The 24306-nt window shown below is 42.9% G+C and overlaps 1 protein-coding gene across 10 annotated transcripts in view; it reads right to left on the bottom strand.

Moving 5' to 3' along the window:
- Positions 1-24306, bottom strand: part of SLC16A4 (solute carrier family 16 member 4) — a 143355-nt gene that overhangs the window by 13726 nt on the left and 105323 nt on the right. For 8 of the 10 annotated variants that reach the window (XM_078786507.1, XM_068130400.2, XM_068130398.2 and 5 more), the window contains 3 exons: positions 20074-20784; positions 19241-19452; positions 18186-18279 (listed from right to left, as the gene is read on the bottom strand). In XM_078786507.1, coding sequence (XP_078642633.1) covers positions 18186-18279; positions 19241-19452; positions 20074-20784 — 1017 coding nt within the window. The remainder of the gene's footprint in view (positions 1-18185; positions 18280-19240; positions 19453-20073; positions 20785-24306) is intronic. The other 2 variants (XM_078786511.1, XM_078786510.1) reach the window with 1 other exon arrangement.

Consider the following 24306-nt stretch of genomic DNA (forward strand, 5'->3'; position numbering starts at 1 on the left):
GATCCGCATCCAACGGTGATCATCACTACACAACTACCTGTGGCCACGACAGCTCTGCACCTCTACCGTGCAAGGGTCACCGGGACAAGGTGAGCAGTCAAAACGCCAACATGGCCCATGAGTGTCCATAAGGGTGCGACCCACCATCCATCCTTCGGCCCCCCTGCGAGGAACACAGCTGCAGCAGCCCCAGCTGGCCAATGTGGTGAGCACTTGCTGCCACAACACACACTACCGCACACACAACCTCGGCCCTGGGGGGCACGGTCGCAGTGCGTGGCATCCCTACAGCCACGTCCCCTGCACCTCCCCATCATCCCCCAGTCCGCCTACAGAACTGCAGCCCCCCAGTGCTCACCCACACTTGACCACACCAAGGTCCAGTCAACAGCCATGCTCCACCAGGAGACCCACCCAGAAGACATGGTCCACACACCTCGGACACGCACAGCACCACGTTGACCCTCAGGCTACACAACTACATCCCCATCATCCCGCGTCCCAAATATCAGCACAGTTGCCCCCGCAACCAGTTGAAAGCTGTGTCTTGCTACCCTATTAATTTCATCACAGCCTCCAACACTTTGGTCTACACACCTGGATCAATAATGGCGTCACTGTACAGTGTCCACCATGGCATTTCAAAATCCACCCTTAAATTTCCATCTAACCCACAGATTACCCATGCCAACCATTTGTCACATTTCACTCACCTCACCAAAGAAGGATGCTTTGCCATACACATGCCAGCCGAGCATGGCCCATATGCTCGGCGCGTTACACATCTCCCGATTCACATCCCCATGGCTCTCTTCCCAACCCGAGAGTCCATAAATCATAACGGAGCATCTGTGGAAGGTCACTCACACCATCACGTTCCACAGATGCCCCAATGGTTGTCCGGCAGGCTATCTCCATCCCTGTCCATTCGGTTTGACCCGCGTCCATCGACCAACACGGCATGGCAGGTCATCACATGCCAGTTGTCCCAAAGTCTCAGGGAGAGGGTGTCAGGTCGCATGCCCGGGTGATCACTACATCAGGCCCAAGCTGGCCATCTGCGGTGCCACCACCAAAGCGCGACCCACAACACCTCCCCCCAGTGGTCCTCAATATTTGCCATCCCAGGCTTGAGAAACCACCTCGGACCTCCCTGGAGGTCTTAACCCCCACCAGGGTCCGGTGACCCTGCCGGCCCGAGCCACCAGCTCGGACGGCGCCCCGACGGACAAGGGACGCCACACTCCACCAGACCCCCCGTGGGACCCAGGTCGTACCTCGACACCCAAGGCTGGACCCCACGTCCAAATCTCGCCATCACAGCCCCCCAGCTGGCTGGCATACCCAAATTTTGAAAGGGGCAACTTTTGCCCGAGGCCATCACCCATGACCTCTCCATGTCCAAATCCCGCAGCCCGGGGACCAATCCCCACCATGGCTGCTCCAAATCAATTTCCCATTGTAATTTTATTTTACATTTTATTTTACAAATTTTCATTCCCATTGCCAACCCGCAGCTGCAGGGAACAACCTCTACCACCGGTTGTTCTGCCCCTCCCTGCAGTTGATCCAAATTCCCTACAGGGACCAAATCTCCAGAAGCTCTATCTCCCGATCCTCCAAGATCCAAATCCAGCCCGGAGCCAACACACTCCCCCAACTGGTTGTCCAATTTTGGAGCCTCTGTTTCCAAATAGCAGTGTACAGTGAGCGTCCCCTCGGTCATTCCAACCACCTCCTCGGACCAACTCACCTCATCACCCAGGCTCCTTTGGGCCTGAACAAGCTCTACCTCCATGGGACTGTCACAGGTCTCCAGCCGCTGGATCAACTCATCCTCATCATTAGAAATCATTCCTGGCCCCGCCAGGCTTTGATCAATATCCCCAATAAATACCCGGTCCGGCTCTATCGCATGGACCCCCAAAAACTCTACCCCCTCTTGCTCCGCACCACCGCCCTGGTGCTGCACAATTCCAAATTCATCCCCCGGTTGGGGTGTTGTGACATCCACACGGTCCCGATAAACAACCAGGCCAGAATGTGGGAAACATTCCCCATTACAACTCTCACATTCCAAATTTCCTTCCCCGCTCACCTGTGGACACTCCACGTTTACCTGCAGGCATTCCCCCTCTACCTGTACACATTCCCCATCCACCTGTGGACATTCCCCATCCACCTGTGGACATTCCCCATCCACCTGTGGACCTGCGGTCTCCCCATTTACTTCAATTGCCATTCCCTGTGCAATTCCCAATTTTGCCATTCCCGGCTCCTGAGCCCCGTGCACATCTGCATGGGCCGTACTCTCTCCCATTCCCAATTTAGCTTCCCCCAGCTGCTGTGCCATTTCCCCAATTTTTCCTTCCATACTGTTTTCTAACCCCTCTAACCCATTTTTCACCTCTTTTATCCCGTTGTCTAACCCCTCACCGGTACCCCTCGCTTCGTCCCTCATTACCCCCAATTTTTCACTCCGAGCCCTCGCTTCGTCCCTCATTACCTCCATTTGGTTCTCCAATCGCTCACTCTGAGCCCTCATGTCTCCCATCTGCTTTCCCAGTCGCTCACTATCGGCCCTCTGAGCATTTATTAAATTTACTATGGTCTGGAGATCTATCGGGGCCGTCCCAGCGGCGGGGAAAGTTCCAACGCTATCCTCCTTATCCCCCATTTCCGGCTCACTCCCGACGCTGACGGAGGCCTCGCTGCGTACTTCCATCTCGTCAATTTCCGACATCCGCTTTCCGGAAGATTGTTTCCCGCGCGCGTATTTATTTTAATAATTCCAGTAACACAATTTAAATTTGACGAAGACGCGATATCGCGCTCCGTATGCCCAATTGATTACTAAATTTCTCCGCCTCGCCTATAACAATTTTGCGTTCGAACGTCGGGCGCAATGTACGCCCGACCGTGTCGATGTCGCCCCGCGGACAAAAAAATTTGTCCGACGGGTTCAAATCCTACACTCCTGACACCACTTGTCGCGTAACTGTGGTTAACACCACAGTTACGGATGACCGATTTGCGAGACTTTAACTCCCGAGGCGAACACTCAATGGCGGACTCAAGTTCAACACCAACGCGCGGAATGGCGGGACGCAGCGAAGGCTCCGCAACCTTATCTATTAAAATCAAACACCCAGGAAAACTGCGTTCAGATATTATGTACAAAAAGTAATATAAGGGTTTATTAGGAAAAGTAAAGCCAGTGAAAAAGCCCGCCGGTAAATCTAATAACTCTAATAAACCTAAATCGGGACGTCCCCACACGACTGACAGCAAACACAAACGAGGGGGATTAATTACGAAAATAACACGTCTTGTAAAATGTACACAAGGAGCTCGGCTTATCTGTCTTTGTCGTCTTGTATTGTTGGCCGTCCACCCCGGCACCGCTCGGCCCCGATGCACCCACGAGGCCTCGCTCCACCAGGCTCCGATCCTCTCGCCGCCCACCAGGTCCGTGCACCACGCTCCAAAGCACCCAACGCAAGCCAGCAGCTTCACACGAGGTCGATCCCCACACAAAGCACGAAGACAGGACCGGAGAGAACGCAGGTGTGACTGCACGTCTCGTCCTTCCAACTCGCTTCTCAATTGCTCACTGCCAAGCTCGAACTCGACTGCGACTGCCCGAAATGGCGTGTCCTCTCCAACTCCAACTGGCGAACTAACTCCGTGTGACTTGCGACTCAACTCTCTGGTGCCTGCCTGCGTCTGCCACGAACTCAACTCAACTCCGCGAACTCAACTCTTGAAATGGCGTCCGACCGTCGCCTATATTGGTGGCCGATGACGTCCCATTGGCGCACTCCTCAGCCAATCAAAGCCTCCCGCGACTCCTGACATCTCCCCCCTCCGCCACCCTGCGGTCCCGGCATAACACGTGCCGGCCAGGTTTGTAGGCCTTGGAGGTGTACACGGTGGCGGCCACTTGTGGCGGTGTTTTTGACCTGGTTTCCTGTCAATTTAATACGAAGTCCTTGTCAGGGAAAGGGAATTATTTAATGTTGCGCTAAGGACCTAACTAATGTTTATGTGGTTTGCAGTGCCATAAAGGACAAAGGTTTGATTACTAGGTGATACTCACAGGGGCGTTACCTTTAATCCCTCACTATTTAACACTCGAATCTCCAGGTAGATCCACACTCATACATCTTACCCCGACAACCGCCTGAACATCAATAATTTATTACATGTAGAGTCCCTGTCACGACAGCCAAATACCTACCTATTCAGATCTACCTAGCTCTAGATGTTGCATTACCAAATTCATAACAATATCTATTCAAGTAGTTTTGAGGACTCTACCCTGTATCAATAACACATGCTAAAGTATATAGCATTCAGCTCCCCAGTGGGACATGCCTTGCCCATTTTAGATTGCACAAGCAAGATTGTCTTGTCCTATGTCCCACATGTTGAACTTGGTGAGAGAATAACTCCAAGTTGTCAATCAACAAGGAACAGAGAGGGGAGAACTGTTCCGTGTCCATCATTGGTGAGACATCTAGACAGTAATTGGTCTATTGTGCCTCGGGTGAGAACACCCTCAGTTGTAATTGGCAGACAAACCCCCGCCCCTCTGTGCCACTGTGATTGGTCGGGGAAGATCAGACAGCATGGAGGGAGTGAAGAGAAGGAACTGGAGCAAAAAAAAATTATTTTCTCCCTCGTTCACTCTTTTGTGCTCTATATGGTTGATATGTGCTCTATATATAAGCATATATGGTTCTTGGCCTGTGTCTGGCTGCTGGAAGGTTCTGTAAACACCAACTGCCTGCTTGATCCTAGACACATCATCTCAGGGCCTGCTCTCCTGCCGAGTCGATAGCCCTGGGCGTCTTCATCCATTCTGGACCGTCTAAAGCAGTCTGCGGCTTCTTCGCCCTTGACTATTTCTCCCTCACCGTCCCAGTTCAATGTGAATAGTAGTTACATATGGGCCCAGAACCAGAGGTTAGTATTTGTTTAATAAGTATTGTGCTTCCATGTTTTTGTGTCTCAGGATCATGTCCCGTGTGTTGTACCTTTTTTATTCCGACCATTTTCCCATGCCGACATATGGGCTCAATTGGGATCTTTGGAGGATTAAATGTGAAGATTAAATGTAATGATTATGTTATATCTGGTATGTTAAAACACAAAATACAGATGATATCTACTTGGGCATCTGGTAGACAAAATTTAGCTTTAAGCTGACCATCCATGGGATATTAATCCCTGGTATGTGCAATTTCCATCCAAGATGATTTGTGGTTTTAGGTGAGAGCTGTCCACGTGGGGAAAAAAAAGGAGTTACCTATGGTCTGCGTTTCTCTGAATCATTGTAATAACCAAGGAAATTACTTAGAGTTACATGTATCAAAAATAAGACCATGCATTGGTAAAGTATGCATTTTCAAATGAAATTCAGGTTTGTTGACATCTTTAAATCACAAATTGGTGATGTCTGTAATGGCACTGTTGTTTTACACACAAAACTACTTTAGAATTGAGCTGCTGGCCACACATCCTGTGATGGACTCAAGATCAGTCAATAATGACATCTAATGATGGTCTCAAAAGGTCAATGAAGGTGTAAGCACCATTAGAATAAACAGATGCTACACCCTTCGTCATCCCTCGATGCCGCCTGAGAGAATCCAAAGGGACTTGTTGCCATTCCTGGTGAAAACCAACCTCCAACTCTGTCCAAGAGTCCATTTTCTTTAATCTACACCCAATAATATCCCAAACTTCTCCATTGTATTTAAATCGGTACTCCTTGCTGGTCAGAGCAACGTTGTGATGCCATAGTTTCATAAGAAGTCTGTAACTGCACGACAACGGTGGAGCCAGGCTGTCATCCATGCATAAAGGCCTCGTGCGATGTGGGTGGCTGTCAAAACGTGAAACAATAACATGAACCAAAATGTCCCGATGCTTCTTTTTGCCTGCCAGGTTATCCCATACAATGACGGTCAAATTTACTATTGTAGCAGGCAGCACTATCCAAGTTCTACCATCAGTGATTTCCAGGAGAAATTGCCTAACAGACCAATGGATCTTCCACCAGAAGAATGCAAGATTCCAGTGTTGACATGCCTGGTGCCATGCCAAGCAGGCCGCTTTTTGTTCTGGGATGAGAAGAGGGTATCTTATTGGTGCGTTTGCTTTGTAAAATGCAGCATGAAGCCAGTTCTGGGCAGCTCTCATGGATAATCTCAGAGGAAGATTCCATTTTTGCCGCAACACTGCTTGTGGCAAAAGGAATACGACTGACAAGCCTGATCAGGGCTGCATCTTCTCTGTTAGAGGTAACCTTGGGTCATTCAGAATGAGGCCCATCTTTATCATTTGCAGACCAACTTACCGATAACAACCAAGTTAACCTCCAATCAGACATCCCGACAATGCTAATCACAAAAGTTTGCCACATTTGAGCTTCACTTGGTCTTCGATGGGCCATAGTAACAGTCCGCAACAATATCATTACCTTCCCCAAAGCTTCGCCAGGTGAAAGCATGTCCTCCCTCCTCCAAGTTGATTATCCCTATGTGGCTGTATGAAATATATACATACATATATAAATAAATAATAAATACAACACACACACACACACACACACACACACACACACACACACACACACACACACACACACACACACACACACACACACACACACACACACACACACACACACACACACACACACACACACACACACACACACACACACACACACACACACACACACACACACAATTTGGATCTGGACGACTGTCAAAGTGCTTCGTCCAAAACTAGATGGTATTCATCTAATACTTACCTTGCGGTCAACTTGGTGTGAGCCAACTCTTCTGTTTTGAACATTTTTCATTGATCCAATATGGCTGCCAGACCACGTGCGCGATTACATCATAAATTTATATTCTCTAATATAATTGTTGCATAGATCATGCTCAAGAAATTTCAAACTGATCAGACGAAGCGTTGTCCTGTCAAATTATGACGTCATATTTACGGCACCATTAACAACACCTATTCCCCATGCCCAGTTCTTTACAATGAGCCACGTTTCAATTTTTTCCATTGAGCGGTTTTGGAGATAGGTGTACCTTTTTTCAGTTTTTCCAAAATGGCGCCTGTACCACGTGACCTATTGCATAATAATTATCATTAAATATTGTACATGAGGAGGAACTCCTATGGTGAACATTTCATGTCCATCAGACCAACAGTTGGAGAAAAAAAAAATTCATACTGATCAGATGAAGCATTACACTTGTCGATTTATTATAACATCAAATGAAGGCACTAATGACATAAATCGCCATAAACACATCTTATTCCCAATGGGGAGTACTTGATAATGAGCCTGTTTTCAACTTTTTCCATTGAGCGGTTTGGAAGATAGAGGTGTAAAGTTTTTCCAAGAGGGTGCCTGTACCACGTGACCTATGACGTCATAATTATAATTCAATATTCTACAGGAGGCGGCACTCCTATGGTGACAAGCCCGTGTCAATTGGACCAAGAATTGCAGGGAAAAAAATTCATACTGATTGAATCAAGAATTGTACTTGTCAGATTGTGACATCATAATTAAGGTACCGATGACATCACCATTAACATATATTATTCCCCATGGGGAGTTCTTTACAATGAGCCGTGTTTAAATTTTTTCCATGGAACGGTTTCAGAGATATGGAGGTGCAACGTTTTTCGATTTTTCCAAGATGGCACCTGTACCGTTACCTAAGAGGTCATAATTATCATTAAAATATTCTACAGGTGGTGGCATTCCTTTGGTAAAATTTCGTGTCAATCGGAGCAGCGGTTGCCAAGAAAATGAATATTATAAATAGAGCAAACGTATATGGTTATGCACGTTTGTTTACATGCGACCAAAATGTCTTCTTATTCTTCTTCAAATTAAATTAACACCCAAAACAGTCCGTGAACTCTTAATTATTTTTAGACTGCTGAGACCCCTCAGACCTTTGATGACCCTTTAAGTCCCCCAAGATCCAAAATATCCTTAAACACCACGAAGACCCAAACCACCACGAAGACCACAAAGACCCCGAAGACCACAAAGACCCCGAAGACCACAAAGACCCCGAAGACCACAAAGACCCCGAAGACCCCGAAGACCCCGAAGACCACAAAGACCCCGAAGACCACAAAGACCCCGAAGACCCCGAAGACCACAAAGACCCCGAAGACCACAAAGACCCCGAAGACCACAAAGACCCCGAAGACCCCGAAGACCCCGAAGACCACAAAGACCCCGAAGATGCTTAAAAACACCATGAAGATCACAAAGACCCCAAAGATCCAAACCACCCCAAAACCACCCTTTATATCCAAAAGACCCTTAAATACCCTGAAGAACCAAAATACCCCAAAGACCCATAGGAACCAAAAGACCCAAAAGCCCCTGAGGACACCAAAGACCCCAAATACCTTAATACCCAAAACATCCCAAAGACCAAAATACCCTTAAAGGCCCAGAGGATCCAAATGACCCCGAAGACCCAAAACCAAAAACACCCCAAAGTTCAACCTCCCACAATTTGGGCCCTAAAGACCCAAAACCCCATTAAGACTAAAAAAACACCGAAATGGTTAAAGATGGCTATCCCTCTGAAACGTGTGGTGAGGCGCACGGAGCGCACCGATTCATGCTAGTGCTAAAAATGCAGACACGTATGACACATGTGCGTACACGAATGCCTAACCCTGCTTTTCGCTTTATGAGCGCAGGGTAACGAGCTCACATATCTAAGATGCGCTGGTTAGGATCAGAATGTGTTTTTTTTAGTGAACCACTGCAGCAACATGACTGGACAGACATAAGAATGCTGCCAATGGAAATTTCAAAGATATTTTATCCACGATACCATTGCCATCAATAAAGAAATGCGTGACAGCGTCTTTTGCCCATAACCTCTCGATATGTACAGTCACGTGAAAAAGTAAGTACAGCCCATGTAAAGTTTTGACTTTTTCAACATATTTCAACACAGCTATTTGATCTTCATTTCAACAATATTGATAGATAAAGGTGATATAATATAACAAATATCATGAAACATTTACATTTTGTAGTCCATTGTATAGTTTAAATAAACATAAATGCAAATTTCGCATGTGGAAAAAGTAAGTACACCCTTGGCTCTAATCGGTGGTATTGCCCCCTTTGGCAGAAAACCTCAAGTAGGCGTTTTTTATAACTGTCTACCAGTCTCTGACATCAACTGGGAGAAATTTTTGCCCACTCCTCCATGCAGAATTCTTTCAGCTGTGCAATGTTTGAGGGTTTTCTTGCATGCACAGCTCGTTTCAAATCCCCCACAATATCTCGATGGGATTTAGATCCGGGCTTTGACTTGGCCATTCCAGAACCCTCCATTTCTTTCTTTTCAGCCATTCCTTGGTGGATTTACTGGTATGTTTAGGGTCATTGTAATGTTGCAAGGTCCACCTTCGGTTGAGCTTCAACTTTCCGACAGATGGCCTCAATATCCTCAAGCACCCTCTGGTACAATGAAGAATTCATAGTGGATTCTCTGATGGTGAGCTGCCCAGGCCGTGATGCAGCAAAGCTGCCCCAAACCACAATATTTCCACCACCATACTTTACAGTTGGTATCAGGTTATTGTGGTCAAATGCTGTCTGTTTTCGCCAAACATGTCTTCTGGTACTGTGGCCAAATAGCTCTACGTTTGACTCATCTGTCCAGAGCACATTGTTCCAGAAGTGCTGGTCTATGCCAAGGTGTTCATTGGCAAACTTTAGTCTTGTCCTGATGTTCTTTCTGGACAGCAAAGGTTTCCTCCTGGCACACCTCCCATGTAAATCAAATTTGTGCAGCCTCTTTCTAATGGTAGACTCGTGCACTTTGACATCAACAGTGGCAAGAGCTACCTGTAGGTCCTGTGATGACATTCTGGGGTTCTTAGAGACTTCTTTCAGCATCTTGCGGTCTGCTTTCGGGCTGAACTTGCTGGGGCGGCCTGGCCTGAACAAGTTGGCAGTTGTTTGGAATCTTCTCCACTTGTAGATGATCTTCTGGACAGTCGAATGATTGATTTCAAATTGTTTGAAGATCTTTTTAAATCCATTCCCAGACTCGAAGGCATCTACAACCTTCTTTCTGAAGACCTCAGAGAGCTCTTTTGACCTCGGCATGGTGATGCCGCACACTTCAACAACAAAGAGCAAACCAAACTAAATGTCTGAGGTTTAAATAAGACAGGTTCCTCCAAGATCCTCTCTGACGATGTTCTAATCATTTGCAACTGAGCTGGTGCACCTGATTCTAATTTTAAGTATTTGAAGTAGTGATAGATGTAGGGGTGTACTTACTTTTTCCACATGCGAAATTTGCATTTATGTTTATTTAAATTATACAATGGACTACAAAATGTAAATGTTTCATGATATTTGTTATGTTATATCACCTTTATCTATCAATATTGTTGAAATGAAAATCAAATAGCTGTATGTTGAAATATGTTGAAAAAGTACAAACTTTACATGGGGTGGACTTACTTTTTCACGTGACTGTACATGTAGACGTTTTCCATACGAGTTTGATTTGGGTTTGGGAGAGGGTCATAATGCTGTGAACATCCTGTTTCCCAATCTATGTATACACATCTTCTTTTCTGTCCCATGTAGTTGTTAGAAACCAATCACCATGACTGAGCTATAGCTAACACTGATGCTGGTCTTCACAACTGCTTTGGATTGTCTCCTCTGCGATCATTCAGAGCCAGCCATCCACACTACTGCCAGCTACACTGCCTTATCGATGATAAATCGACTTTATCCCCTCAACAATTTTGTGCTATTCTCAATAGTGCTGGGCGATAATTGCGATGGGACGATAATCGTGCTTTAGATTTATTATCGCGATAACAATAATGGAGATTTATTATCGCGATAACGATAATGGAGATTATTATCATGATAACTGCTGCTCAAGCTGTAGAATGCAAATCGCACCTTGAACACGGATATTCACGGTGTATTGACTGCATTTCGCTTCTCTCAAAAGATATACCTGTATTAAATGCAGGATGTGATATAATATGGAATGTATATTCTCCAAGATGTAATTTAAACGGCTTATCTTTAAACAATAAACGTCCAAAAAAAAAAAACGGCGCCAGTGCTCCCGGCGCCAGTGCTCCCGGCGCCAGTGCTCCCGGCGCCGAAATCGTCGATTAGTTTGAGTTTGCTTTGTCTATGTGTGAAGTTGTAAGCGCTGAAGGCAAAATAATCTCAAATATCGAGGAGGTGAGCGTACTCGGGGTAAGGACCTGCTCTTTAGTCCGGTGAGCTTGTTGCCAGATCAAGAGGCTTGCCTTCTATGCCCTTGTTAGGAGACGTGGCATAATGTTTCCATGCCTCGTGGGCAGTCATGTGGCAATACCTTGGCCAATAACTCTAAAAAGAAGTAGCATCATAGATTTTAGTGACAACTTATTTGATCTATTTTTCTGCACTTTAATAACAATAAACAGCAATCAGAAATATTGAAGAATTGGAGACTGCCAATTTGATCAGTGAATAGTGAGAAGTAGTAAACAAAATTACCTTGGACTAATGTCACTTTTAAAGAGTAATGTTGTGATAATGCTTTATTATTTGCATGGAGATGTCATCATGGTCAAAAACCTGATTTATTTGTCTGGTGGACTAAACTTGCTCAGGTATTTGGCAAGTACTATGACAAAATGTGCAGTACTAGGCAATGTGTTTAATTCTTAATTTTATGATCTTAAACGGGAACCTAAATGCAATTTTCTTTTCTGAAAACCATTGAAAATCATTAATCACAGTATAATTTGAAAGGGCAGCAATTTAATTTTTTTGGTCAATCACAAAGTGTCTAAAAACATCCCAAGTGTCGAATTTCGAATTTTTTTTGCAAGTGACATCACAGTAAGAACGGCAATCTTCATCCAAATGGCGGTTTACATAGAGGAATAATATATTTCATGCTCGGATTCCAATTCCACCGTCATGAGCAACTCTAGGTTCCCAGTATATTGAAACGGATCAGTAGGATTTTGAAGAAATTATTGAAGAAAAATAATTAGTGATGGAAATGCTTTTGGGGGAATTATGGAGCCGCATCATTTTGACCCTTATGCGAGTGATTCAGCCAAACATTGTGACAATGGAGGTGTTAGTTAAGATGAAAATGCCGGTCGCATGTTCACTACAGATTGTTAGGTTTGGTTTTTCCGTTAAATTGACAGTTTATCAGGGATCTTGTATTAATTGATAAACCAGTTATATTACTCCAGACGAAATACCGCACAACAGTACAAAACAGTTATATTATACTATATTATAAAAATAAAGTTATATTATAAATAAATTTATATTATAAAAATTTTGTTATATAAAAGTTATATTCCTGGAGGTCGCACAAGATCTGCCAGCAACCCTCATGGTTAAACTGCCAAAATCTAGGCTCTCTGCTCACCTTCACTCTTTCATTCCCCTTTTCTCCCACCTCTGGAACAAACTCCCCCACTCCCTTCAATCCCACTCCTCCCTCCAGGTCTTTAAAACAGCTGTTCACCACCATCTCTTACCCCTTCCTCCCGTTTAATACTTTCCCGTGACACCATCTGTCATGTCTGTGCCATGTTCCCACCATATTGATGTCCCACCCCAATGGAGGGGTGAGGAAGGGGTGGCGGAAAGGTCATATCAGTCGCTGGCAGGCCAACACAGGTGTTTGATTCACTGCTCAAAATCACCTCTGTCCATGTGCTGGTAGCTCGATAGAGATGGTGTTACAGTTTCAAGCGACAGCTGTTTCTTTTGCTTAATCGTGGGGATAACCCCAAGATCTTGCAATTTCGTTTTTTTTTTAATAAGAGTTCTCTGTAAAATGTTCCAAGCAAAAAAGCAAACATCTTGTAGGCCCAATCCATACTCTGGTATTTTGAACATACCTCATCCAATTTCTGGCAACCCTCGGCTCTTTCGGCCATTGATGTAGCATGAAACCATCTCAGTTTGTATTACTACAACCACCAAGGATGCATCGACCCAGCATATTTGTAGAAATTCCAAAGTGATTCGCCGTTTCAGTTAAATCGTAAAATTGTACCGTGATGTGACCCGTAGACAGTACGCATATGGCAGTCAACTCCCTGGTGCAACATCATGGCTAATCGTTAAGAAGAAGATTGCCTTTTAATCGAAAAAAGACATCTATTTTGTAGGTTATCAAGGGATAGATTATCGTCGAGGTGGTCTGAGTGTTTGGGTTCCCCTTTAAGAACAATTAGTCGGAATATTCTAAATATCCTTCGATTTCCCCACCGGACTATAAATTGTTGGATTGGTCCTTCACAAACAAGTGCACTGCCCTTTGTATGGATGTTAAGCTGGGTGTCCTGTCTGCCATTATTAGTTAGTGGGTGTTAAAGCTCCCATGGTGTCTTTCATGGAGTAGGCACATTAAAGGTATCCTGCCCAAATAACCTTCAAATAGAATGTCCGGCCTGGCGAGGCGGCTTGTGAAAGACTTAGGCCAAAAGCTTTCCCCAGCCAAACTCAGAAGATGGGAATAATTTTGGCTTTCATTTTTGAATAATCTTTCCACCTATAAGGCTTTCATCCACAGATTGATGGAGTACTGCTCTCCCCTCTGGGCTGGTGCCTCTGCATCACGCTGTGGAAACCAAGACCCTCAAGATTATTGGAATCCCTCACAATGAAGCTGAGTCTATGGGCCTATCACTTCTGCATCGCAGAAAGGTCGGTGGTCTCTGTCTTCTGCCTCCTTTCTGGTCTTGCAACTGCCCTCTGCTTTGTCTCCCCCTCCCCCCCCCCCCCCAAGGTATCTGCAGGGCACAATGGTCTACCATCAACCCCCTCCTTGTGAAACTGCCAAATCCAGAACCACTGCTCACCTCCACTCATTTGTTCCTCCTTGTACCCCAAACTTCCACACACTCCTTAATCTCATTCTTCCCTCGAGGTATTCAAGACACCTGTTCACCACCATCTCAAATCATCCCTATACAAAACCATAATCTTTTCTACACCCATTAAACCACCCCTCCCACTATTTTGTTTCTGGATCAATCTTGTCCACCCCTTGCGTTCTTCCCTATCCCTCATCGTTATCTGCATCCCTTGTTATCCATCTGTCTATTTTGTCCCTCAAACCTGCTGCTCCATGCATTCTGTTGCGTCCCTGATCCATTCTGTGGTCTAGCTCTTCCATGAGCCTTGACTATTTTTTTTTTTTAATGCCACAATGGTAATTCATAAAGGAAATTTTTTGGTAAAATCAATTTATATTGTAGACGTTTCTCATGACTTTTGAAGTCATTCTTCAAATTGCGTATGCAATCCACACCACCCCTAACCCCGAAACTTTCCTATCCTTTTTCACTTTTATGGAGGCAGGGGGGAGGATGGACAAGACGAGGAAAAAAAAAGAAAAATGCCCTCAGATCTCCGATCAACCGGTCTTAGATATACACGAATTACCTGTCAATACTGTATACTTTATAAATATATATTGGTATATTTATAAAGTAAATACACCAATATATATAAATATACCTTTATAAGTATACCAATACTGTATACTTTGTACACCCTCCCGGTGTGTACCCAGGTTTAGAATAGGTACACCGTATCCCTGCGCATCGTAAGAGGCGACTAAGGGTTGGCGTCAGGAAGGGCATCCGGCCATAAAAACATTGCCTCAAACAGGGAACCATGATTGTCATGGGGCCCGCAAGGCTAACCCCCGCTCTAGCAAGGAAAAATGGCCTTAAAACGATCATGGATGATGATGACTGTATACTTTATAAAGTTAATTTTCAATCAATAAACTAAATATGAAGCTCAAAACAGGCGTGACAAAAACAAATGAATAATGTGCAAATACAACAGGAAGTAAAGGAGACTTGTATTAAGAAAAAAAAACTACAGTACTCTGGAAATGCGATCCTTATTATTGCCCAAGGTGAGCTTAAGCATCAAGTGTAATGCAAAGGCCATCAGCAATTTGATGAAATTCCATCAATAGTTTGCTGAAAACAGGAAACAAAATCTCAGATTTCCAACGATACATGTATGGATGGCAGGATAAGTCATAGAAAGCTATGTAATCAAATCTAGATCTGTAATATAATATACCAGTGTTAAAACATGGCTTATTAACTAGCTCAAAAAAGTTGGTTGGAGGAAAATTGCCTGTCAAATTCATTTTGTGGTAGTCGTGTCGAAGGATTGACAAATGAGCGACATTCTGAAAAGAGAATCTACCAGACTCTAGAGAGAGTAAAGGCCTCAACATCACCTCGGTTAAATGCACGGATTAGTCAATTTCAAGGCTAGGGTGACAAACACCAAAATATAAACAACAATTACCTCCAAAATATTACTTTACGAGTTCAGCTTTTCTAATTGTATTATTCATGTTAAACTCGGTCGCTAAACACCCGATGCATAATCGTCTTCTCAGGGATGATGTTGCAAATGCTCATTCAAGGAAGAAGGAGACGTTGAGACATTAAAGTGAACAGTTTCTTGAACATTGCCAGTGATGTTCATGAAATGCCCGTTAACTTTCATGGCACCTAAAATTCTGCTGGCGCTCGCTCATAAATATTCTATTAATCTCTCAGATTTGTGAAAACTTTTCTGAACCTAAGTGGCAAATTTTTGTTTGTGGCTTTGTTTTGGTTTTCTTCCCATCTTCTGATGATCCTGGACAGACCCTTGAAGCATTCTGCTGTTTAATGTCACAAAAACTGGGATACTGCAGCCAAATACAAATTCCTCAAATACTTCATTGGGCCTACTACGTATGCGAGATTACTTCCCCAATTCAAAGCCTTAACACTGGTATCTCTCCCCCCCCCCCCCCCCCTCCAAAAATAATAAAATTTACCTTTTGAAAGCATTTAATTCAATTTTGCAAAAACAAAAAAAGTTGCCAAATTTCACAGGTCTCTACAGACTATGTTGGTGTTAGTTGGCATAGTTTTGCATGATTTTAGCAGATTACTTGGAAATTTTTTATCAATTCGCAGTCCAAGGACACAAAGTTCAGGAGAAGCAAGGATAGAAAATGTTGGTGATGGGCCATCCAAAGCCAACAATTCCAAACTTTACCCATATCCCAACTGCGGAAAATTGGATTATGCAAGCCATTACGGAATACGAGTGTATTGTTATTGAAATAGATGAAAAGCCATTATCTACACAACATAATGTTTGTCTTCAAGTCAAGTGTTATGAAGAATCATGACAAGTCGACACACATCAGAAAGGAACCTTCAAGAAACATTTCCTCCTGAATCCGAATTGGAAGAATCAGCAAATTGCGAGACTGAAAACTTCTCTTCAAAAGGCTGAAGCAATAGCTCACAGTTTCTCAAGTTGTGACGTTGAACAGTTATAAAATCTGACTTCGATCCCAACTGAAGGAAATATCATCATCAAGCATCACTGTTGCTGGAATGGTCTCTGCTGGAGAATTATTTCTTTAAAAAAAAGAAACTAACTTTAAAGAGCTGAGTCCTGCAACCATCAGCTGCACAAATGAGGTTCCTTCACAGTATCTTGAAAGAAACATTAGGATAGAATTGCAAGACTATATGGCTGTTCATGTGGATGAATCAAAGGGATTAATTAGGCATGGCGATTTGAGAGTTACCACCATAATGCTTCACATGTAAAAAAACAACAACAAAAAAAAAACAGACTAGTTTAACAAGCCTCTGAGAATCTAGGGAGTAATCTGATAATGTCATTTACAAGTGAGCCATTGCTGATGTATCAAAGTATAATTTTATATTACAAAATTTATTTCCAATTTATAAACAAAGTTTGGAAAAGGTGATGCCAAGTAAATGTATTTTACATGGAAACTTTTATTTTATATGGCAGAACAATAAAATTTATATGGAAGACTGCGATGAAGGATCTCTGGCTCACTCATGTGAAATCGGCTATCCTACGAGAATACAAACGACCCTCGGGTCATGTCAAATAGAGCCCCAATGAACCACCGAATAATTATAGACCTGGGGGAACTTCATACCTTGATGAAATATTCCCATATGCTGGTCGAGTTTATCGTGATGCACGGACTCGATAGACGCAGTGAACAAATAGCAATTTTTGGCAAACAGGATGACCAATTGGTCAGGTGGTCTTCTTATATAGACAACTACTTAAGAGTCTTCTAGCTCAGCCAAGATCACACATTGGTGTGGCTTCAAATCAACACGTAATTCTCTCGAAAGGAAGTTGAAAGTATGATGGGTTGAATGGCCCGGTAAGAGTCGGTAAGGTATCGTTTCAGCAATTTCCGAGGCTTGTTTCCCAGGTAGTGAGCCTATTGATTAAATACAAATGCTGGCAGCTTGAAGTGCTCTTCACAAACAACACGATATTTTGAATGAGTATAAGTTTTGATGTTTAATTTTGTTGTTCCGAGGTTTATCAACAAAGCACATGATCATTGGCGATCTTTTTGTGGGTTAGGGATGCAAAAAAATAAAAGACTTGTTTTGTGGGCAAATTCCTCGACGATTCAAACAGTTAAGAGCTTGGCAAATCGGCATATTGAACGCTAGAATAACCTGTGATGAAAGAAGTACATATCCATCAATGAGCGGTGAAGCTATGACGTCACGTGAATCAATACAACAGAAGTAGCTCATTTGCATAACAGAAGTGAAAATAGCCCAATTTTAAAACACGATCTGGCTTACCATTCTCCCTCTCCCCTTCTCCCCCCAATTTTTTTTTGTGCTAATGGGTCAGGGATATCATCCTTCAAGACAACAACCTCGAGGATACCAATCCATTCCACACATGGAAAAAGTTAGTTAATTTATGCCTATTATCAATTTATGCAAACAACAATCACAAAAAATGCTCCAGATACGTTTTTCCCTTTTTTAAACAGTTAGAAGAAAATTTAGATGGAAGACAAGAATAAGAAATGCCCCAAAGTCATGCAAAAAAGTCACGGCAAATGGCCAATGCAACAACCAAACAGGAATAGAGGACAGAAAAAAAAACCAAAGAAAGGAAATGGAAAGCAAAAGTAAACTGAAGCTTCCCAACAATATTGCATTCGCACATGTCAAGATCAAAACATGTCCAATGTGCCTACCTGCAGCTGGAGGCCCAGTCAGACACCCAAATCCAACAAAGAACATTGACAGGCCATAAACACTTCTCACTTTATGTACACCCAGCATGTCCACCTTAAGAAAAACAAAATCACAGAAAGCAGTTAATTAATAAACAGTCTCAAATTTCCATAGCTACATTTGTATGATCTCAGAAGAAACTAGAGCAGCACTCAGTAGAGAGCATACCTACACCTGGTTGGCCGTATCACTCAATGGTGAAGAATCACTTGAAAAATTAAATAATTCTCATATCTGAATTCATATTCAGATCTACACCAAAATCGAATCGATTCTTCCTCGTCACACACGACCTGTTCACCAGGTTTTATCCAAATCCATCCATAACTTTGAGATATCCCGCAATGTATAGTTGTTGGCCCCATCTCCCAATGGTGAAGAATCACGTAAAAAATTAACATATCCGAATCCATATTCAGATCTTCACCAAAATCGAATCTTTGTCCTCGTCAGACACCCAACCAGTCCAGGTTTCGTCCAAATCCGGCCACAACTTTGAAATATCCTGCTATGTATCGTTTTCGGCCCTATCTTCCAATGGTGAAGAATCACTTAAAAATTCTAGTAGCCGGATCCAAATCCGGATCTACACCAAAATCGAATCATTTCGTCGTTGTCACATACGCTACATCTCTGCCAAATTTAATCCGAATCTGTCCACAACGTTGATATTTTGTTCACAAAACAAACAAACAAACAAACGACAGGTGAAAACAACCTCCATTCACCTTTGGTGGCGGAAGTAATTAAAGCCAGCATTGTTTCGAAAACCCATTCAATCCTCTAATGCTAATTCTGGCAACTAAAGTGCCAAAATCTGGTAAAATTATTTTCTTAAAAGTTAATCTTCCACCAAATTGAAGTAATGTGGAGAATCTGAAAAATGGCTTGGCATGCGATAAATCTGCTTATTGTACCAGTTTTAACACAATGTTCCAATCGTTTGGCAATAGGACAGCCTTGCAAAGCAGGGAAAAATAAAGTCATAAACTTGCTGAAAATCGGATCATCTTACCATAACTGGCAACAGCAGAGGCAGGTAACCTCCACAGAAGACAGCAAAACAAATGGCATAAACCAAAAGCCAAAGGAAAGTGGTTGCGAGTGGTGAAATTAGTGTCAGGACACCACACAGCAAGAGATACACTTTGAGGTAGTGCGTTCGCCTTGTATAGTTCTGGTCTGCCAACCAACCAGACATGAGCTGTGCCACCGTTTCTGTAATGCCTGCAGTAAAAGTACACGATTCAACAAATCTACAGAGTACGTACAAGGCTGTACTTGAAGCAGAGTTGATTTCTAGACAGATTTCTCAGGGTTATATTGACGAGTCTTCTACCCTGTCAGCCACCATATTTTCTGGTGGCAAAGGTTTCCCCTAAATTTCTCTGAAGTTTATATACTTGGGCTGACAGAATGGTGTAGAGGTACGCCCGCTCACCTCTCAGCCATCTAGCCTGGTTTCGAATCTTATCCTATCTATAAACTGGCATCCCAGTGTTTCACAGGCAGGGTGATTCATAAATGTGTGCACCATCCCTCAGATAGACGTTACACTGGCGTCCCATCTGCTGTCATTAGATAGTGGACATTAAAGATTCCACTGTGTCCTTTGTGTAGAGTACGTGAGTCATCGGACACCATGAACAAATTCCAGGAATTGGAATTTGTTCATGGTGTCCGATGGATGATGGATGATGTCTGTACCAACTACTGCTGGGAGAGGGATAGCAAACACCACATGACTGACCCTGGCCGAGAAGCTGCTTCGGCACAGCCTGCCTCGGGGCAGAACACCAGAATACAAATAGAAAAATGCATATTATACACATCTTCCTCATCACATACCAGCCAAAGCAATAATAATAGACGTCCTCCTGGGGCTGATGCCAAGGGTCTGTGCCCGTGCTGCCAGATGAAAGTATGGAATGAAGTAGGCGAGCTGGCAGAGCACAACAGTCCATGTGTACACATGGAAGACAGGGTTAAATAGCAGCGCAAGATCAAGAAGTTTCTCTGTGGCCACGGGACCTTTTGTGCAAGGCTTTGAGGATTTGTCACCGATAACTTCACAAAATTCCCTGTCATCTTCGCATTTGAGTTTTTGGTGCGCTTCACAACCTGGTCTTGAAAAATATAGCGATTCATTATTCTCGCAGTTCACATCAGTGTCACCATCTGAACAAAAGTTAGAATCCTTCGTTTTCTTCAGGGATTGCTCCAGGTCTGTGCACCTGTTCCATTCCTTATGCTTATCCTGTGCAGCATCAGGTGAGCAGGTGATGTATTCATCACCGAGAGATGGAGTGGATTCGAGATATTCCATTTTTTCAGCATCCACCCATACTATATCCTCATCTCCAGACAACACAACTCCTTTTTTATCATTCTTCTCAATGAAGCCATCATTATCGCTCAACACCTCTTGAGCCTTCTCCTCACTGCCATCGGTGCATTGCTCTCCCCCATCTTCCAAATCGGCTCGGAGGTAGATTGGTCGCAGAAGCAATCCAGAGGGCACCAAGTTTAGAGTGAGGCCACCGAGAATAAGAAGACAACCTGCAAAAGAAGATTTTTTTTTTTTTAAACTGCCAGGATAACTTTGAGCGATAGAATAGCTAACGCGGTAATACGGTCACCTTTGAGCTACATGGTCTGGGTTTGATCCCAGTCTCATCTGCATTTAGCTTATGGGACATGGGTGTTATATACAGTCACATGAAAAAGTAAGTACACCCCATGTAAAGTTTTGACTTTTTCAACATATTTCAACATACAGCTATTTGATCTTCATTTCAACAATACATTTTTCACATGACTATATACATATATATATATATATATATATTTTACATATTTCAGCAATACATATCACGAAAGTTCGAGGAAGACAATGCTGGAAATTTTCTCCCCATTTCTACTTCTTCAAACTTGAAAGCCTTGAAAGACAGAATTGGAGGGAAGAGGAAAAAAAAATTTGAAATACCTAATAAAAAAAATAAAAAAAATAATGTTGGGTTAGGGTTGGGTTGCAATTCAGGTTGGGGTTTTGAAGGTGTGGGTTTGGGTTGGGTTGGGGTTGGTATATTATTATTACTCACACCAACAAACTAAATTGTGTGCAGAAGTTAAGCCTTGACAGACTTCAGTTGAGGATTCTGTGTTTGGGGTTCACAGATCTAACATCCCCCATTGCACACACACACCAACAAACAAAAGTTAAGCTTCGACTGATTATTCCGTTGAGGATTCTGTGTTTGGGGTTCACAGATCCAACGTCCCCCATTATATATATTGTTTATTTATTATTTTTAATACCCCAGCAGATGCCCGCTTCTATACACTTCATATACACCTTCTATACAAATTGGCCCTCGAGTGTCCATAGCGGTGTATACTAGAGGATTGTGAAGCGCCAACCCATTGCTTTCAAGGACATTATCTGCTTATTTGTGTCTTTTGTAATTCCTGTGAATAAAATAAACCCAAGATTTCTTCCCCATTCAAATCATATAATTTATAGATCCAAGAGACGGTATTCATTACATCAACGTTTTTAAAAAGTTCATTAGTCCATCTCTTTGTATAACGTTTCTCAAAATGACTTTTCCATCTGTATATTCTTACAATATCACAAATTTTGAACTTGGGCTTTCTCAAATTAATCTCCTTTTCATATTCTAATTTTGTAAATGTTTGATGGTTTTGATTTTATTGACGAATGAACTGTATTATTGTAATTATCCACAATATCCTGAATTAAAGATACCCATTGTTGAGAACCGAGTTGTGTGAATTTTTTTTATATAGTCTCTTTAAAAGTGCGATTAAAATGCTCAATAACAACTGCCTATTCTTCATTAAAGGTGCTGTATAATGTAATACCTTTATCTTTCAGAAATTTCATTAATATTTTGTTATAGAACTCTGTTCCCTCATCATTCCATAACTTCTTTGGTTTACTTTTACTTTTATTAAACATCAGTTTGAAGGCTAACATCAGAGTATTACCTCTTTTGTTTTTCAAAGGAGTACCCAAGCATATCTACTTCTCAAATCAATAACAGATAAAGCATTCTTGTATCCCGTATCCCTTATCATTATTTAATTCAATTAAATCAGTCGACCAGATCTGATCAACACCTTCAGAATAAACCTTCCTTCTTTTAAACTTTGTGATTACTGGTCTATGTAATTCATTAGCCAAAAGCTCCTCAGTCTTGATGACATCATTGGAGCTCAAGAGTTTGTTTTTTTTGATAACCAAGATAAAGTCTCAATTTAGCACTTATCAACTTTTTCACAATAAACCTATCAACTTTCTCACTCAACGTTGGATTTCGTATCAAAGACAAATTCTACAACATTTCTCTGTCTGCTTTGTTTTTCATCCAATGTAGTGGTATTCCCATAAGCAATATCATGCTTCATACACACTTCCTCAACCCTATTTAGAGGTTTCGACCAATGTTTAGGATTGTCAGCCTCATTTAATCTTTTATCCAAGTTTGTTCCTGGACCACAGAAAGAATACCCTGGTAGGTGTAATTCCCCTGGTATTCCAGTTGTTGTAAATTTACTCCCTGACAACTTTTGAACATCTCCCCACTTTTATGCTTAGAAATGAAATGACACTTTTTAGAGCCACACACTAAACATGTCCCCTTTTGATAAACTCTATTTTTACTTTTAGCATCCGATATATTTTTAGTATTAGTTTTCTTTTTACACAACACAATAACTCATTTATTTATGAGAAAAATTCATAGAGTGCGAAAACCTTTTTTGTCTCCAACATATACATTTCTTTCTTTTCAACATATATTTTTCAACATATTTATTTCAACTCCATTTTTCAACATATACCCGGTGTGTACACCAGTTTAGAATAGGTACACTATCCCTGCGTGTCGTAAGAGGCGACTAAAAGGGTTGGTGTCAGGAAGGGCATCCGGCCATAAAAACATTGCCTCAAAAAGAGAACCATGACAATTACAACTACATATGGGCAGGGTACAGCCCGAAGTACCCCGTGGGGGACCCCACTCCCTCTTGTCAAAACTCAAGGTGGGGAACCCAAACGAAGCAAGGGTGGAAATCATTCCATTTATGACGAAACGTCTGATGCCCGCCGTGGAGATCGGTTTCTGAGGTTTGGGACATGGAATGTAGGGACAATGACAGGGAGATCAGGAGAAGTGGTGGAAATATTGGTCAGAAGAAGAGTGGACATATGTTGTGTGCAGGAGACGAGATGGAAGGGAAGTGGTGTGAGAATGGTGAAGGGTATGCAGGGACAGAAATACAAGTATGTGTGGCAAGGGTGCCCAGAAGGCGTGAAAGGTGTTGGTGTCATGTTTCCTAAGGAGTTTGTGGACAGTGTGGTGAGTGTGACTAGAGTGAGTGAAAGGTTGATGGTGAAAATGATGAATGGAAAGCTCTTGGTGAACATCATCTCAGGATATGCTCCGCAGGTTGGTCGGAGCGATGAAGAGAAGGACAAGTTCTGGTGTGCTATAGAGAAGCTGATGGAAAACGTGAAAGATGAGGAAGTTGTTGTGGTCGGAGGAGACCTAAATGGACATGTGGGAAAGAGTATGGTCGGTTTTGAGGGAGTTCATGGGTGTTACAGATATGGTGTGAGAAATGAAGGTGAAAGGATATTGGAGTTTGCTGATGGAGCTGATTTGTTGATTTGTAATACTCAGTTCCAGAAAGAGGATAATAAGCTTGTTACATACATGTCAGGTGGGTCGACAACCGTTGACTACCTGCTGGTGCGTAGGCGAGATAGGGGGCACCTCTGGGACACAAAGGTGATCCCGGGGGAGGAGGCTGTTTCACAGCAACACTTGGTTGTCCGCGACATAAGGGTGAAAGGTGCGAGGAGAGCTCGGCGGGTGAAGTACCAACCAAGAATGAAGGTGTGGAGGTTGAAAGAGGTGACAGTGAGGGAGGCATTAAAAGAGAGGCTGAATATGGGAGAGGATGATGTGGTTGAGCTTGAAAGTGGTTGGATATCAATGAAAGATATTCTGTTGGGAGCCGTTGGCGAGGTATGTGGATGGACAAAAGGACCAC

Source organism: Myxine glutinosa, chromosome 11, assembly GCF_964187855.1.
Source record: "Myxine glutinosa chromosome 11, kmMyxGlut1.1, whole genome shotgun sequence".
In the NCBI taxonomy this organism is placed as follows: domain Eukaryota; kingdom Metazoa; phylum Chordata; class Myxini; order Myxiniformes; family Myxinidae; genus Myxine; species Myxine glutinosa.